At 38.0% G+C, this 17,241-nt stretch overlaps 1 protein-coding gene across 1 annotated transcript; it reads left to right on the forward strand.

Moving 5' to 3' along the window:
• The first annotated feature begins 11,213 nt into the window (after positions 1-11,213).
• On the forward strand, positions 11,214-16,912 carry LOC120637449 (cytochrome b5-like). Its single transcript, XM_039909298.1, has 3 exons — positions 11,214-11,398; positions 15,548-15,924; positions 16,435-16,912. Exons 2-3 carry the CDS (start codon positions 15,637-15,639, stop codon positions 16,618-16,620), a joined length of 474 nt encoding a protein of 157 aa, XP_039765232.1. The 5' UTR covers positions 11,214-11,398; positions 15,548-15,636; the 3' UTR covers positions 16,621-16,912.
• The last annotated feature ends 329 nt before the right edge of the window (positions 16,913-17,241 follow it).

The following is a 17,241-nucleotide window of genomic DNA, read 5'->3' on the forward strand; positions in this document are numbered from 1 at the left end:
TACTGTCGATAATGATTTTGTTCTGCGAACCTCTGGATTAACCGGTTTATACCAACTACTGAGATGTGATTTAGTAACACAATGTAACAATGTAAATAGAGTCGGTAAGCGAGTTGCTTAGCAATTGAGCCATTTAATACTTTGTTGACATCCTGTATCAACGATGTCCAAGGAAACTTGTTTCTTTGTTTTCTAAAATTCTTTATTGTATTCACGAAACTAAAATACAAAAAGAAAAAATAGTTTATATGAGCAAAAGCGATCTCCTCTTATTGCTTTAAATCCTTCTGATTGCTTTACGGACCGACCTACTGACCGAACCGAGCGATATCTTGTATTCAATTTTTGTATATTTGGAAACAGTTAATAGTTCGTAGAGTAGTATAAAATTTAAGTTTCTTGTAAAGAAAAAGTACTGTAGCCTTCCAACCCTTCTCGTAATAAATGTTCCTGTCTCTGTCACTGTCTCTCCAGTATCCATGTTAATTTAATTTTACACAAGTGAAAAAATTTTATATAAAAAAAAAAACAACTAGGTTTACAGGCGTCAGGTAAGTTGCAGGGTTTCGGCGGGCACGTGCGGCACAAGATCTGAGTGGAATACCTACAAGAATGGGGAAATCTTTACAATAACTTATGTCCAGCAGTCTATCGGCTATAATAAATGCAAAAATTCCTTTCATATAGGCATCCCTATACCTAGTATTTTTCATTGATCGGTTGAATATTTTAACAAAATAAATAATACAACGTTTTCTTAGTTAGAGCACTTGTAGTAAGTTTTACTTGTGCTTTTGTAATCTATCTATTAATCAACTGTTTTATTTAGTTTTATTTTGCAATTTGGCAATGCACTCTAGTTTTATTACATGAGAACCTAAATTATCAATAATAATGCTATAAACAAATATAAAAACTATAAGTTGGTTCATTAAATTATGCCGGAGTAACCAATTAATAAGATCGTCTTATCAGGTTCTAGCCAGTTTGATTCAGTTATTATCACATTGTGTGCCCACAATACAGGATGTATCTAGTCTTTAGTAAAAGTTATTTAGTCACGCTTTAACCTTATGGTCATTTCATTAACTACTCCGAACTGCCATCTTTATTCGGTTAACATAATGTCCTATGTGAAAGTTTGGTTAAGATGGTGTAAGTTAAGTAAAACCCCAAATCATTATTGGTACCTTCATCATACCATTACCTGCATTACCGGTATCAACCCATTACCGGCCCACTACATACAGAGCACGGATCTCCTCCCTAAGGGGTGAAAACCGTAGTCTACCACGCTGGTCCAGTGCGGATTGATGGACTTCACACACCTTTGAGAATATTATGGAGAACTCTCAGGCATGCAGGTTTCCTCACGATGTTTCCTTCTTCATTAAAGCAAGTTATATTTTAATTGCTTAAAACGCACATAACTTCGAACTCCGCTTACCCGAAGTATAGAAAGTATTATTAAGCGGTTTTACTTCCAGTACTATAACGGGTTAAAAGAACTTCCCATCGTACCGTGCCGCTAAGCAGCATTGTGGCAATGCTGTGTTCCGCTCTCGTAGCGTGGCGTGGTCGCGTTACGGCGTTTTATAGGAATAGTCTCGAAAAATGGAACATAATCAGGCTTATCTGGATAACAGGCCATGCAGGAATACAGGGCAATAAGCTAACTGACGACCTAACTCGCAAGGGCTGGCGCTATCAACAAATGCCAACAAAAAATCTGCGACAGAATGGGACAAAATAGAAGGTAAGGCAATCCAAGAAATTCTTGGGGGCAATTGAAGCTGGTTTTCCAAATAAGGTTAGCAAACTGAGTAGGAGACAGGCAGGATACGCCGTAGCGGCCGTAACAGGACACTTTGGCATAGGGTCCATGCTGTTCAAAATGAGCATTATCGATGACCCTACATGTAGTGAGTGCCTGCAACGAGGACGTTGAGTCTATGGAGAATTTGCATTGTGAATGCGACAGATTGGCTAGAAAGTAATTAGACCTTTTGGGAGTGGCCTATCGACAACCAGAGGATTATTGTGCTTCAATCAAACTCTTAGAGTGGGTATTTGATGCTATTTAGGGTACGGGGAATTCAAGGGCGAGTACAAAAGATCCTGGAGCGTCGAAGTGCATCTGCCGAAGAGGGCCCTACTACAAGATAGATAGATAGAGATATAAAGCTGGTAGTAGCATGGTAAATAAACGAGTATGAAACGAGATATTGCTAAAATTTTGCATGACTTTCATCCTCAAGATGGACATATTATGATAACGGGACTAATAACGGGAAAAACAATCTTACCGTATCGGACTTTTGGAAAACCGAATAAAACTAAGACGAAATCGCAGCCGGCAGCTAGTTAAACAATATTATCGTTTCGTTCATTACTATAATACGCAATTCTTAATGAGAATTTTGTTTGTCATCCAGTTTTCGATAGCGATCGCGTGCGATCGGAGTGGAAGTGGAACGGCAAGCTTAATATCTCGATAGGGTCAAGTTATTCAGTTATCACGTTGCGCGGGTCGTAGAACTTTGATAGAATCGCTGCTGATGCCAAATTACACATATATCAAATATTATAGATACAAAACAAGATGGATGAGTTTTTCATATAGTAAAATAATAATAAAATTAATAATTTATTATATTAAAAAAAAACTGCCACTTACATTCATTACTTTACCCACTGTAGGTCAAGCATTGTTAATGATGTTCTTTTATTTGTTCAATATGAGCATTTTAAATATTTATTTATAGTTTATATTTATGTATCTTTTTTGATATTATATTTAGATATCTATTTGTCTTATTACCTCACATCTATGGTTGTTTTCTTTGCCGCCTTTGGTTGCCTGGAAGAGATTGCTATGTAGCGGATGTGTATAAGGCCGCCAATTTGTACCCTCTTGCTTTAATGTGTTTATATATCTGTAACTAGGTTTTTATTTGGTGTACAATAAAAGTTTATTCATTCACTCATTCATTAATTACTATGAAGTGCAATAGTGCATTGCAGGTGCGATCTATGGCCTATTCGTTTTACCCCAATTTTTTTTATGTCCTGTCCCGGGTTTAATACCCAGCAAGGGCTTTGGATTTTTTTATTTCTGATTTTCCTCTGGTCTGTTCTAGTGTAAAGCTTAGTTTGCTACCACCATACCGTGAAGGCGTGACGACTGACGTCAAGCGATTTATCGGGTATGAATTTAATATAACTGCCATGTCACTAAAAAATGAGCCGGTTACCATCTTAGACTGATGATTACTTACCAACTGGTAAGATTGAGGTCAAGTGCAAACTTTTCGAGGAATAAAAAAGGCCTTAACTGGCTCTTTTAAAAAGACTATGTTTTTTTGTGTTTGTTCCACCGGTCCAGATTGCAGATTCCACTGAAGTCCACCAATCCGCACTAGGTCAGCGTGGTCGACTAAGGGCTTAACGCTCATTGCCTCCGAGCCCATGCGCCCTGAAATGGGCCGATAAAGAGTTGATGATAAAATATGTGTGAGGTATGATGAATAGTGTTTATATTAAGGACGCGTTTCCGAAATGTATAGGTGTCGAAACGCACTTAGGTAAACGTTTACGTACTTCTTATGCACGTCCCTCACCCACACACCTATACAGTTCAAAATCAACCTTCTTTGAGACTTTATAATATTATTTTTATTTTATTGAGAAATATGAAAAAAAATATGATACCTACTATAATATTTTTTTTAATATTTCTCATTTTATTACTGTGTCTTGGAAGTTATATTGGATATATCGATAAAATATTTTTTTAAACTAAGGTACTGAACATTTCGCCAGGAATATTTGGCAATGACCTTAAATTATTAAAATTATTAGTATTCAGAATGGTACCCTTGAACCTTCAAACCTAGATGAATGACCTGAAGGTATACTTCAAACGTACCCAAAGGGTACCAACGGCTCTCTATGACTCCGCTGTCCGTACGTTCATCCGTCTGTCGGCGAGCTGTACATAATAGGTAACCCTAAAGGAGGTTGAAATTTATAAAGCGTGAGTATATCCATTGTGGTCGAAAGCTAAACGTGCTATCCATAGCAAAAGCCCGTCTAGGCCCTCGTGATCCGTAGTTAATGTACTAACAAGAAGACCAAAAGAGGCAAAGTCATGGGGTGGAGTCTGTGGAGTGCAAGATTACATAATATCTTCGCCATTGCATCTATTGTGGACGGCCGATTGGCGCAGTGGGCAGCGACAGTGCTTTCTGAGTCCAAGCCTACGGGCTCGATTCCCACAACTGGAAAAAGTTTGTATGATGAACATTAATGTTTCTCAGTGCTGGGTGCTTATCTTTATATTATAAGTATTAATGTATATTATTCATAAAAAATATTCATCAGTCATCTTAGTACCCATAGCACAAGCTACGCCTATTTTGGGGCTAGATGGCGATGTATGTATTGTCGTAGTACCTATATTTATTTATTTATCTATGAAGCGCTAGCTTAATATATTTGGCAAGCTCTGGTGAGAGTCATGGCCCACGGGTGAAGGTATATTTACATTGATCAAGCGGTAATAACTTTATGTTCTTCATAAATACAATACAAGTAAACATTTCAAAATAATTACCAACATTAAGGAGATACTTGTAGATAAGCCATCCGTCCGAAGGCCGACCTGCATTAATTAATAATATATTATGTAATATCAATCACACAATTACGCCTCTTATCATCTGCAATATACCTAGCTATATAACACGCTTAACATATCACACATTTTCCTCATAATATTTTTGCCTCAAATTCAAATATATAAGAAATCTGAAATATATACATATTCTTAGATTTTCAATTTATGAATATTTATGTTTCAAATTCGAATATATTGGAAATTAAGGCTAAGCCAAACCACCGCTTTCACACTGCGTCCTAATTCAAATATCAATCATCAAATTTTTAACTTATGAATCTAATACCTGTTTTCGCTAACGACGGATAAGCCAATGCCTAAGTAAGTAATGCCTAATCAAAGAAGATTCCTAGGTATAAATTTACCTTTCCCCAATCAATTTAAACTAGGCAACTCGTATAACCTTTCTTGTCTATCAATATTGGTTGGTGGTTTTGATGTTTCGTATAGATTTAAGGTTATTAAAAAAACCAAATTTATGTTTTTTTCATCTGTCAACTGTCAGTTTACGAATCAACTGAACTTTACAGTGCGAAGTAAAGTGTCAGTGTCGTAACTTTAGACGGCGCCTCACGTCGCTAGACATCAATCGTCGTTTTCTCTAGGAATCACCTTAATCATTAATGAAATAATCTAAAATAAAGTCTTTAAAATAAGAAACATGAACTTGTTGTTATAAAAATGCGAAAGTCTGGTTGTAGGTTTGTCCTTCTTTCGAGAAAGGAACAAAAAATAAAAATATTTTAACCGTATACGAATGACGACTTAATTTTTTTTTTTAAACATATTTTTGACTAAATAGTAATGAAAAGATTGTTTTCTTTAAAAAAACTTATAAGAAAAAATGGACTACATTTGCATGACGTCATTATATAAGTATTATTTTATATATAATATAAGCGGAGTAGTATCTACAATAATCTGGATTCACTAGGACGATTCTTATAAAAGGTGTGATACCTTTGATCATTCGACAAACTATTAGACTTTAAGATATAATTATAATTTCCATCAACATTTTTTTAGTTTTCACGTAAATGTTATCCAGAAAAAATTGACAACCCCATTCGCATTGACTTGACTTGATTTTAACGTATATCATATATATGTATGCGTGCGAACGTGTGCGTAGGTACCATAGTTTTAAAATTGGGTGGCTTCCCTTTCACACGGTATGCCAAGGACAAGGATAGCACTATTTTTTAAAGGCATGTCATGTGTTTAGTTTAGTTTGTGTAGAGATGTGTGTGTGGAACAGAATTTGCACCATCATCCACGATGAATTTGCACTACAGGACACGGGTCTCCTCTCAAATGAGACGATGTTTTTCCACTTATCCATCGGGTGGAGTATCCGCTTGGTCCATATATTCTATGGACTATAATTAACTATAAATATTAATCCCTTGCGATTTTTAAAAGTCGTGTAAGGAGGCACTATTTGTCACTATAAACATGTCAATATTATATGTATATGTATGTGTATTTATGGATATATACTATATTTATATAAATATTAATAAATATATTATTTTATTACATTTATTATTTTATTTTATTATTTATGTATTTAATATATATTTTTTTTCTATAGAATTGCGATTTCCCGTCTCTCATTGCCTTGTTCCAATAGTTAGGGTAGCCTTGAAGAGATAACTTTTAGTGATAAGGCCGCCTTTTGCATATAATTTATATTAATGTAAGTGTTCCTGTGTGTGTTTCCTTTATTATGCAAAAAAATTGTTGAAATAAAATATAATAGTTCAAACAAACTAAAAAACACGCTTGGTTTATAAAAACTAAACTAATTTCTACCTTTTAGTTTAGTTTATTTATAAAAGCGTACCTGCACATCATACCTGCCTTAGTGACTATAGCTGAAAATTATATAAATGAACAAAAATCTTATTTTACAAATTAAAAAATGGAATAATCTTATCAAATTAGTGTATTGTCATCGGTCCTCGATATGTCTACAAAGTTTGAACGAAATCTGACCAGCGTCCAAAGAAGTCGTTTACAAACATACAAACATACAAGTGAAGCTAATATAAAGCGTGTAAAAAACTGCCATCCCTGGGTTAATGAACGGTAGTATTGCTTTTTGTGACAGTGTGTCAATTATTTCTATAAAAAATCGGTCAAATGCCTACCCAGGGCAAAAAAGCTATAAACATCTGAATTAAAGCTTTACAAAGCTTTACAATGTTTTGTAACTCTAAAGTTATGCTTCTATCCAGTACTCAAAATATAAGTAGCTTCATTCTGTAGAATGTGGAGTGACGATACTTTCTAACACGGAAAATTGCGGTAGGTATTAAAATATAGCCTTTATAACATATACAAGGCGTGCCATTAAAGAAAGACGATGCCTAATTTTGCAAAGAGCCAGTTGGAATACTAGAGAAAGAAACTATTGCCACGGGAAAATAAACGGATTAAAAAAGCCGAAGCGAACGCGAAACACGTCGAGGGTCACAGCTAGTTTATCATAAGTAAACATAACTGTTGGTATTTCGTCTAGGTACTATACCTTTATCATTACATCGTCATGAATCAAATTGCCAAGGGTCAAGATCAAGGTTAACGTCCGATTTTGGGGAAAATTTCATTGACGATTCCTATCTACCTACTCATGCCATATGATGACGTAGAATAAAACAAAATATATTATCGCTTGATTATCATCATAAAAACAATTCTGACGGCAATAATTATTCCATAAGCATGTTTTCCAAGATGTCACGAATATTTGACGTAGCAAATAGCAACCAATAAATAATATTTTGATATCAAGAGATCACATTAAATCTATTCGCGTAGTTGACGATATCAATAAAGTTGTTTTGAAATGTCACTTAATAATCTTACTGCACTTTGCAGTAATAATAAGTAAGGTTAAGGTTGCCTGGAAGAAATCGCTATGTAGCGATAAGGCCACCAAATTGTACTCTCTTGATATGTATTTATATCTTTGTAACTACTTTTTTTTCTTTGGTGTACAATAAAAGTGTATTTATTCATTCATTCATTCATAATAATATATTTATGTGCCTATGTGAAGGTTCTACTCCGTTACTGAGATAACACTATAGTCTTTTAAAACTGCTTAGTCAGTCTACATATTCCTGTTTTCTAACGACAAACAAGGTAGAGTGAGAATTGGTTAAACGCCTTTTCTGTAGACATAGCCTAAATCATCCGATTTAGGCAATACCTAGGTTAAGTGAAAATGGGCATTAGTAGCATGTCCGTGCCCTGCTGGGGCTGGTTAAGATGATATTCATTCATTAACAACCTATTGGAGTCTGTTGTTGAGATATTTTTGCGTAGGCAGCAATACCAGATTGTATCTGTTACATTTCTCTTATAGTAGGTATTAATATAATAATTCAAATTCAAATTCAAATTCAAATTCAAAATTCATTTATTTCAAGTAGGCCTAATATAAGCACTTTTGAAACGTCAAGTCTGTCTGTTTGTAGTGATTCTACCACCTACCACTAATTAAGTTTTTTTGTTACCTAGTTACTTAAAGGATGATGGGGCTGGCATATCCGTGTTGGATAAAAGTCCCAAATAAATAAAGGATAAAAAAAAAAACCTATTGGAGCCCACTGCTAGACTAAGTGACCCACACAGTGAGGGTTTGCCAATAATTACAACTGTGCTGATATGTTAGTGATCGCAATAGATTGTTGAAAAACCACAGTCCTGCTGCTGACATTTCTCCGTTATATTTTCTTAGTTGCCCAATACAAAACACCTGCGGAAAGAGAAGGGTAGGTGACAAATATATTCTGATCTGGCGTCACCACACAGCATGATGATCATAATGATGATATATAATACAGAAAATTCCTACAAAACACGATGTATCGATAACAAATTGAGCGCGTAGGTAAACCTATGGGAATGTTGCATCATTCTTGTCGCAAAATATTTTTCTACGAAAAACAATAGTGAATTGCGTATTTACCTATAGAAAAAAAAACGCAACTGCCAAAACATCTTTCGTCAGCTCCCTAATAATTAAAATCTTTGATTAATAAGATTTGAGTAAAAAAAAATACAAAACCGATTAAATTGAGGTAACGCTATTAAAAACCGACTCAAGTCGTTAAGTATAAAATGTATGTTATGGCCGATTTAATTCATTGTTCACGTCACATGTTATTTTATAGCTTCCATGTTTCTAAGGATTGCAAGGTCCTGGGATTGAGCCAATAAATATTGTGTTTTCAGGCAAAAGGATTTCAGTAGCTAGGCTTAAGTTATCTAATTGCCCGTGCCTCAAAGAGCACGCTACGCGTTCGGTCCCAGTTATTTTAAATAAAACCGCCGAATTTAGCCAACGAAATATATTTTATGTTAAAGGGGGTTTCAACCATCAAGTATCACCACCCTCAAGTATGCAAGAACCCTTTGAAGAAGAGGCATATTAAAATGTAACGATACACGCCTCCAAACGAAATTGTAGTAAATAAATGTCACATGGTATCACCGAGATCAGTGAGTTTATTCACCGCCCTGCGTCATCGTCGCCTCGTATGATGCTCGATTGTTCCCAACGAACAAAACATTCGCTTTATTTGTTACGATACGACCAACAACAAAATAACAGCCTTGCGTAAGTTTACTGATAAATAAGCTGATAATGGAGAATTTAGGGGGAAAGGGCGAAGCAAAATTCGCATTTATCGATCTTGTTTGTCGTATGCTTAACTAAAGCTCGGAGACGGTTTTCTTATCCATAGCTGAACGGAGTACATTTTTTAACCGTTTTAATTCCACGCTCGTATATTTCGTACTCATGATTTCCTTCACATTCCAACTCCTATTCATAGTTTGATCCACTGCTCCATTTCATTCGATGTCGTTTGTGGATCAAACCATTACAGCCCCACTATAGAGTGCGTGACTCTGAATGAGAATTGGTTTCGTCATAGTCCACCTCGCTGGCCAAGTGTGGATTGGTAGACTTCTGAATGTCCACCCCGCTGGCCAAGATTACTGGATTGGTAGACTTTGGTAGAAATGCGTTTGTCTTTGAGATGATGGAAAACTCCCATCACATGCAGGTTTCCTCACGATGTTTTCCTTAACTTAGAACAGTTAGCAGCTTAATAAATATTTGTTAAAATTGTTTAAAACGCACATTCCTCCGAAAAATACTAAATAAACATCGATGTGGATCCCTGCCGAAGGAAAGGTTTGTCGTTTCTATACAATTTACTGAAATTTATCTAAAAAAGAAAAGTATAGCATAATAGTATATATAAGAACTATGTACCTAATCACTGGCTTAAAAACAAAAGCCAAAAAAATTATTTAAAAGCTCTCCAACCTGCGTTGGAACTACTTAGTGGGCCTATGCTCTTTAACTCTCATCTTTCCTATGCCCAGCACTATGGCTAATAATTTTAGTGATTTCATAACTGAACTAACCGGTCGTCTTCGTACAAATCGCTTAATTTGTCAATGACAGTTGTACCTAATCGTAATTTGTATAGAGATGACCAGTCGCCATCGGTTTGCAACTGTCAGAAATGTTACTAAATACCTGGCATGACAATGATGACAATTTCCACTAAAACTGCGAAAAAGCCATCGGAATGTTCATAGAACACCACCAAACACCACCGCGTGTCAGCCTTTCGGAAGCGCGGGCGCACGAGCGCAAGATAAGACCGTGTTACATCAGACTGAATTAGGGTTGTCACACCACTTGAAATAGTTACAGTAGTAACATTTTATGTTGGAAAATCAATATGGTGTATTTTGATAACTCATGTTTCATATAACAGATATTTTATAAGAAAAGATTATTAGGTAATTGATCATTATCATTTACCGTAAAATATTAATATCATTTATGAAGTAATTGATTTAATAGCTCTTTAGAGATAATAAAATTCAACAATTTTTAAACTAATTTATTTAATTCATGTTTTTTGCTATAACACATTCCAATACTTACTGTATTTAGAAAGAAACGTAAAATAAAAAATAGACATGCATTTGAGTAAACGCTGTGAAATTTGACAGTAGGTGCCAAGTTTAAATTACCGAAGGAAATCTGCATGAAATGTTAGTAGATGTTGAAAACTGCGTTGCAGCTGGTCTCACCGTCATCATGTAATGAATCTGCTAAAAATTAAATTTGCCCAGAATCTTGATCACCATTCGACGAGGCTATTTTTTTGTTGAAGAATTCTATAATAATACAGCTAAGTGTATGTTCTTTACAAAGAACAACAACAAATTTATTTTAAAACTAATTCTACTTGTATTAAGTACAAAAGGGTATCTGTTGCTCCGTCGTTGGGGACTCGAAAAATCACCTAGAAATTGATATAGTTTGTATGTACTTTACACCCTCAGCTAAACAAACAATAACCGATGGTTTAAAGTAATAAAACAATAGGAGTCGTTGACAGCCCTAAATCAAGCGGCAAGCCGCGACGGACGCGTGCGCACCCAGTATATAACACCCGCGCGGTAGCACATTGCCTCATTCACAAATTACACCTGATAAATGAATAGTCTGTAATAGTTCGTGGCAATGATCTACGATCCCATGCATTTTGTTGACGTGAATACTAATCTCAAATACGAACAGTGGTGGCACAGTGACAATTGGTGTGACAGTCATTCCCCGCGTTTCGAGCACCAGCAAAGATAACCCGAGCTTTCCGGACCTTTTGAAATTACGAGAAGGTAAATATTATTGTTTTCATATTTAGTTGATATCTATGTGCCTCTCTTATATACATCCTAATAAACATGATAATATATAATTGGCTATTGTGGATTTTAAATTATAAAATTATCACCTTTCCGGAAAAGAAGCTTATTAATCAAATTGTTTTCCTTATTAATGCACTTTATCTAATAATCTCAAGGGGGTGTAAGGGGGAGGCTAGTACCAGTCAGCCTCCCAAAATGCCAACCTCACCTGCACGTGGTGCACCCTGCCGACTAACCGACGAGGCTCTGGCGACCGACAAGTGGCGGTATAACTACTTCAAATTGGCTAGACTGAATAAATGGCACAGACCGGTGCCGGGCAGCAGCGACGCCGGTGCGATCAGTCTAGCCCTGCGATGACCAACCCGCCTGCCCAGCGTGGTCATTACCGGGCAAATCTTTGTATGAATGGAGAAAAGAAAGCCACAGCCCCTAGTCCCCGGCAGCCCCGCTATTCCTGGCTCTGGCAGCGGTTATGGTAACGGCGGGGCAAGGGGTGTCAAGAATCTCCGGAAGAGATTCCGCTGCCAAACCCGACGACTGGACCTGGCAACGTATAACGCACGCACGTTGAGGACCGATGAGAAGTTAGTCGAGCTGGAAGAAGCAGTGAGCAAGTTGCGCTGGAGTATCATGGGTTTATCTGAAGTCCGTAGAGAGGGGGAGGACACGATAATCCTAAAATCCGGCAACTTGTTCTACTACCGGGAGGGCGAACAACAGTCCCAAGGTGGTGTCGGATTCATCGTCCACAAATCCCTTGTCAACAACATTGTTCGAGTCGAAAGCGTGTCGAGCAGGGTAGCGTACCTTGTACTCAGAATAACCAAACGGTATTCCCTGAAGGTTATACAGGTCTACGCTCCCACAACTGCGCACTCCGACGAGGAAGTAGAGGCATTGTATGAGGATATTTCGAAAGCCATACATGCCTCGAAAACCTACTACAGTGTTGTGATGGGGGATTTCAACGCGAGGCTGGGCAAGCGAAGCGGTGCAGAGCTGAGAGTGGGGCAATTTGGATATGGGCAACGGAACGAACGGGGCCAAATGCTGGCCGAATTTATGGAGAAGGAGGGCCTCTTTATGATGAACTCCTTCTTCGAAAAGCGGCCGCACAGGAAATGGACCTGGCTGAGCCCCGATGGTTCGACGAGAAATGAGATCGACTTTATCATGTCGACCAAACGGCATATATTCAATGATGTCTCTGTGATCAACAGGGTGAAAACCGGGAGCGATCACCGTATGGTAAGAGGCACATTGAATATAAATGTAAAGCTGGAAAGGGTCAGACTGGTAAAGTCTACGCTCCGGCCTACTCGTGCTCATATCAAAAACCCCGAGAGCTTTCAACTGGAGCTGCAAAACCGGTTTGATTGCCTGGACTGCGATTCTGTGGACGATCTTAACAACAGGCTTGTGGAAACTGTCCATACGGTTGGGTCCAAGTTCTTTAAGACCCACCGTAAACATAGAACCAAAAAGTTCTCAGCCCATACACTCGGGCTTATGGAGAAGAGACAAGAAATGAGACTACAGTCTTCAAAAGATGCGTCTGAATATCGGCGTATTAATAGACAGATCTCGAAGTTGCAGACGAAAGACTTGCGACACTTTAACACTGAGAAAATTAAAGTCGCCATTGAGCGCAACAAAGGCTCGAAAGTGTTCGCAAGAGATCTGTCTATCGGACAGAGCCTGTTGACTCGCCTGAAGACTGACAATGGTAGTCTCATTTCTTCTAAACCAGAGATCCTGAGTGAGGTTGAGAAATTCTATGGACAGTTATACACCTCAACACAAAAGCCTGTTGAAAGTTTGGCTAAAGACCCTAGAGCCAAATTGACCCGACACTTCACTGAAGATATCCCGGACGTCAGCCTTTACGAGATTAGTATGGCTCTCAAACAACTTAAGAACAACAAGGCACCGGGTGATGACGGAATCACAGCAGAACTCCTGAAAGCGGGTGGAAAACCGATACTTAAAGTCCTTCAGCGGTTGTTCAATTCCGTCATTCATCAAGGCACAACGCCAGAGGCATGGCACAGGAGCGTGGTTGTTCTGTTCTTCAAAAAAGGTGATAATACCTTGCTGAAGAACTACAGACCTATCTCGCTGTTGAGCCATGTCTACAAGTTGTTCTCAAGAGTCATTACGAATCGTCTCGCGAATAGGTTCGACGACTTCCAGCCTCCTGAACAAGCCGGTTTCCGAAAGGGCTTCAGTACCATAGACCACATACATACGCTGCGGCAGGTTATACAGAAGACTCAAGAGTATAACCGGCCACTTTGCTTAGCGTTTGTGGACTATGAGAAAGCCTTTGATTCGGTGGAAACCTGGGCTGTGTTAAGGTCACTGCAGAGATGCCGAATTGACTACCGGTACATCGAAGTTTTGAAGTGTTTGTACAAAAACGCCACTATGTCAGTCCGTATACAGGACCAGACTACGAAACCGATCCAACTGCAGCGAGGAGTGCGACAGGGAGATGTTATCTCCCCGAAGCTGTTTACCGCTGCGTTGGAGGACGTTTTTAAGCTTCTGGATTGGAACGGGCTTGGCATCAACATTAACGGCGAGTACATCACTCAACTTCGGTTTGCCGACGATGTAGTCATAATGGCAGAGACTCTGGAAGACCTTAATGCGATGCTCAATGACCTCAGCAGAGTTTCTCAACAGGTGGGCCTTCGTATGAACATGAGCAAGACGAAAATTATGTCTAACGCTCATGTTCCGCTCCACCCAATAATTGTTGGGAGCTCTGCACTCGAAATTGTAGACGAGTATATATACCTAGGACACACGATCCAGTTAGGTAGGTCCAATTTCGAGAAAGAGGTAAACCGCCGAATCCAACTCGGATGGGCAGCGTTCGGGAAACTTCGTGACATCTTCTCGTCCAAAATCCCTCAGTGCCTGAAGACTAAAGTCTTCGAACAGTGCGTGTTGCCAGTGATGACTTACGGATCAGAGACATGGTCGCTAACTATGGGCCTCATAAGAAGGCTCAGAGTCACTCAGCGGGCGATGGAGAGAGCTATGTTAGGAGTGTCTCTACGTGATCAAATCAGAAATGAGGAGATTCGTAGAAGAACTAGAGTTACCGACATAGCTCAGCGAGTTGCGAAGCTGAAGTGGCAATGGGCGGGGCACATAGCTCGGAGAACCGATGGACGTTGGGGTCTTAAGGTGCTGGAATGGCGACCCCGCACCGGTAAACGCAGCGTAGGTCGGCCCCAAACGAGGTGGACAGATGACATCAGGCGAGTAGCTGGGAGCCGTTGGAGGCAAGCGGCCCAGGACCGTGCATTGTGGAACTCCCTACAAAAGACCTATGTCCAGCAGTGGACGTCAATTGGTTGAGATGATGATGATGATGATGATCTAATAATCTTAATAAAGTTCCTTTCAAATTTGTCACAAAAATCACTGCATCACCGGGGCCTTATATTATTGGTTAACTATTCAAAAAAAATTGATTTTTCAAATTTCCTTATCTATTAATTATTACACCACGTTGTAAAAGCCAAACGGAAAGGTCAGTTACTTGTGACCAAATTATCATTTCGGTAACACATATACGTCAATGGGATGTGATAAGCTCTGGTGTGGTCTTGATAAAGTTCTCAAGTTCTCATGCCTACTCATAAAGATCATAATATGACAGAATGAGTTAATGAGATGAGTATAGACTCCCATAAATAAAGATAAGTAATAAATCATCTTACACATTTATATCCTGAAATTTTCAACTTTGTTAATTATTACTGTTATTATTCAATAATCTTAAAGAAGTAACTCCACTAATAATTTACCACTCGGTGTTTCTTCCCTAGTTAATCAAGTAGGCAAGAAATATTCGAATCAATGTAGTCAAAAATGTTTAACATTCCATCTCATATTTGAAAGTGGGACGTAATTACACTAAGGCTCGTATTAATAAACTAGCATCAAGTTTAGAACGGGATCTCAAGTGTCAGCAATCTATGCTTCAGATGATTTTGGTTGGTTAAAACGAGTCAAAGAGTATGAAGTCTTAATTCTCATAATTAATAAGCTTAATATATCGCATCACAATCAGTAACAAAATATTTTCTTTATTTACAGTTTTTGGCATCCCTCAATTTGATAGAGCTCACTTCCCAGTGATTTCAATTACTTGATAAAAAGCTATTGGAAAGAAGCTAACATTAAAGATGGCTACAGTTCAGACACCGCCTGAAAGAAGCCTGCCGGCGACACTGCCGGTGAACCAGGATACTAATGACATAGACCTGGTGGCACTGACCATGGCCGCGTTACGTTTTGTGAACCCCTGGTCAGTGGACACTAAGAATACTTGGTCTACAAGGATTGAACCAGGAACTCCAGAAGCGAAGAATCGCGTGATAACCTTAGCGGAAGTCTCCCTGCATGACACCCGCAACGACTGTTGGGCAGTCATCTACGACCGCGTTTACGACTTTACTACATTCCTAGATGAGGTAGGTCATAAAGCAATTAACCCATTATGTTCTTAATGTAATAACGAAACGAAGCCAATATTGAACCTTGACCGCTTTTAAATAGTTATCAATATATTTTGCAAATAACGTTATACTTACCTACTGTTTACTAAGCTGAAATGGTGTCTTCGAACTCTACGGTCAATAATATTCAGTTGGTAACTAGATATAAACTTATCTTTAAGTTTCCAAACACCCCCAAGACCAAAGAATTAAACATTGATGCCATCATTATCGCATTGATTATCATAATCTTCAGGCTATACGACCTGCTGGGAACAATTAGTCAAACCCCCTAAAATAGAATCTTAGTTTAATCTATCCATGTTCAACAACAGTAGTTGTTGCAAAAACTATACTACCAGGGTGTCATAAATTCACTCAATAAGAACAATTGCGATCAATGATTCCATACATTCTCAATGCCCAGGCAATAAGCTTTTCTGACAAATCTTTCCTTCAACGTCTAATAAAGTATTTCTTTCACAGCACCCAGGTGGTGATGAAATAATGCTGGAGTACGCGGGTCGCGACGCCAGCACCGCTTTTCGCAGCTCGGGTCACTCCAGTTCGGCTACCAAAGCCCTCGAGCGTTTCCTAGTGGGGGAACTGCCCATGCACGAACGCATGTACCGAAGGCCTGGTGGAATACGCCTCAGCGATATCCCGGAATGAGCACAATTTTAACCCAATTTTTGGAACAAACAGCCATTCCTCATTCTTACTTCAAAGGATTTGTAACTAAGTCCTTGAAACTAGGGAGGGAATATTTAATTCCAACTTTAATTAAATACGCTTTTCATATCTAAATAAGGTAATCCGTAATATCATATAATAAATTACCTTTACAATGTTGATAGTAGGTAATTGTTGTGGATGCTGTATGGTTTTTACTCTGTTAAGACTTTTCCTTGATTCTACGGTTAATATTGAACCGATAACTATCGAAGATAAAGAAGAATTTCTTCAATCAAAAAATATTTATAATTGATACCAGAACAGCGTGTTTTTGAGACAAACATATTTTACGCACTTGCAAAAAGTCATAAAAACACTATTTATTTTTAGTTTTTAGTCAGTCAGGAAACGTAAATTTTATTCTATAAAAATTCAATATATTTTTGATTAAGTTTAAATACCAGGGTTTAATGACCAGCAATATGTACTAAGTCGTTTGAACGCAAACTTTGCATTTTCATGGAAATGAAATTAGTTTTTTTTAAACAAAAATATTGTTACTGTGGTACGTATTTTTATTTTTATTTATATAAACGAACGCCAGTGCATATACTAGGT

Source organism: Pararge aegeria, chromosome 3 (assembly GCF_905163445.1).
Source record: "Pararge aegeria chromosome 3, ilParAegt1.1, whole genome shotgun sequence".
Classification (NCBI taxonomy): domain Eukaryota; kingdom Metazoa; phylum Arthropoda; class Insecta; order Lepidoptera; family Nymphalidae; genus Pararge; species Pararge aegeria.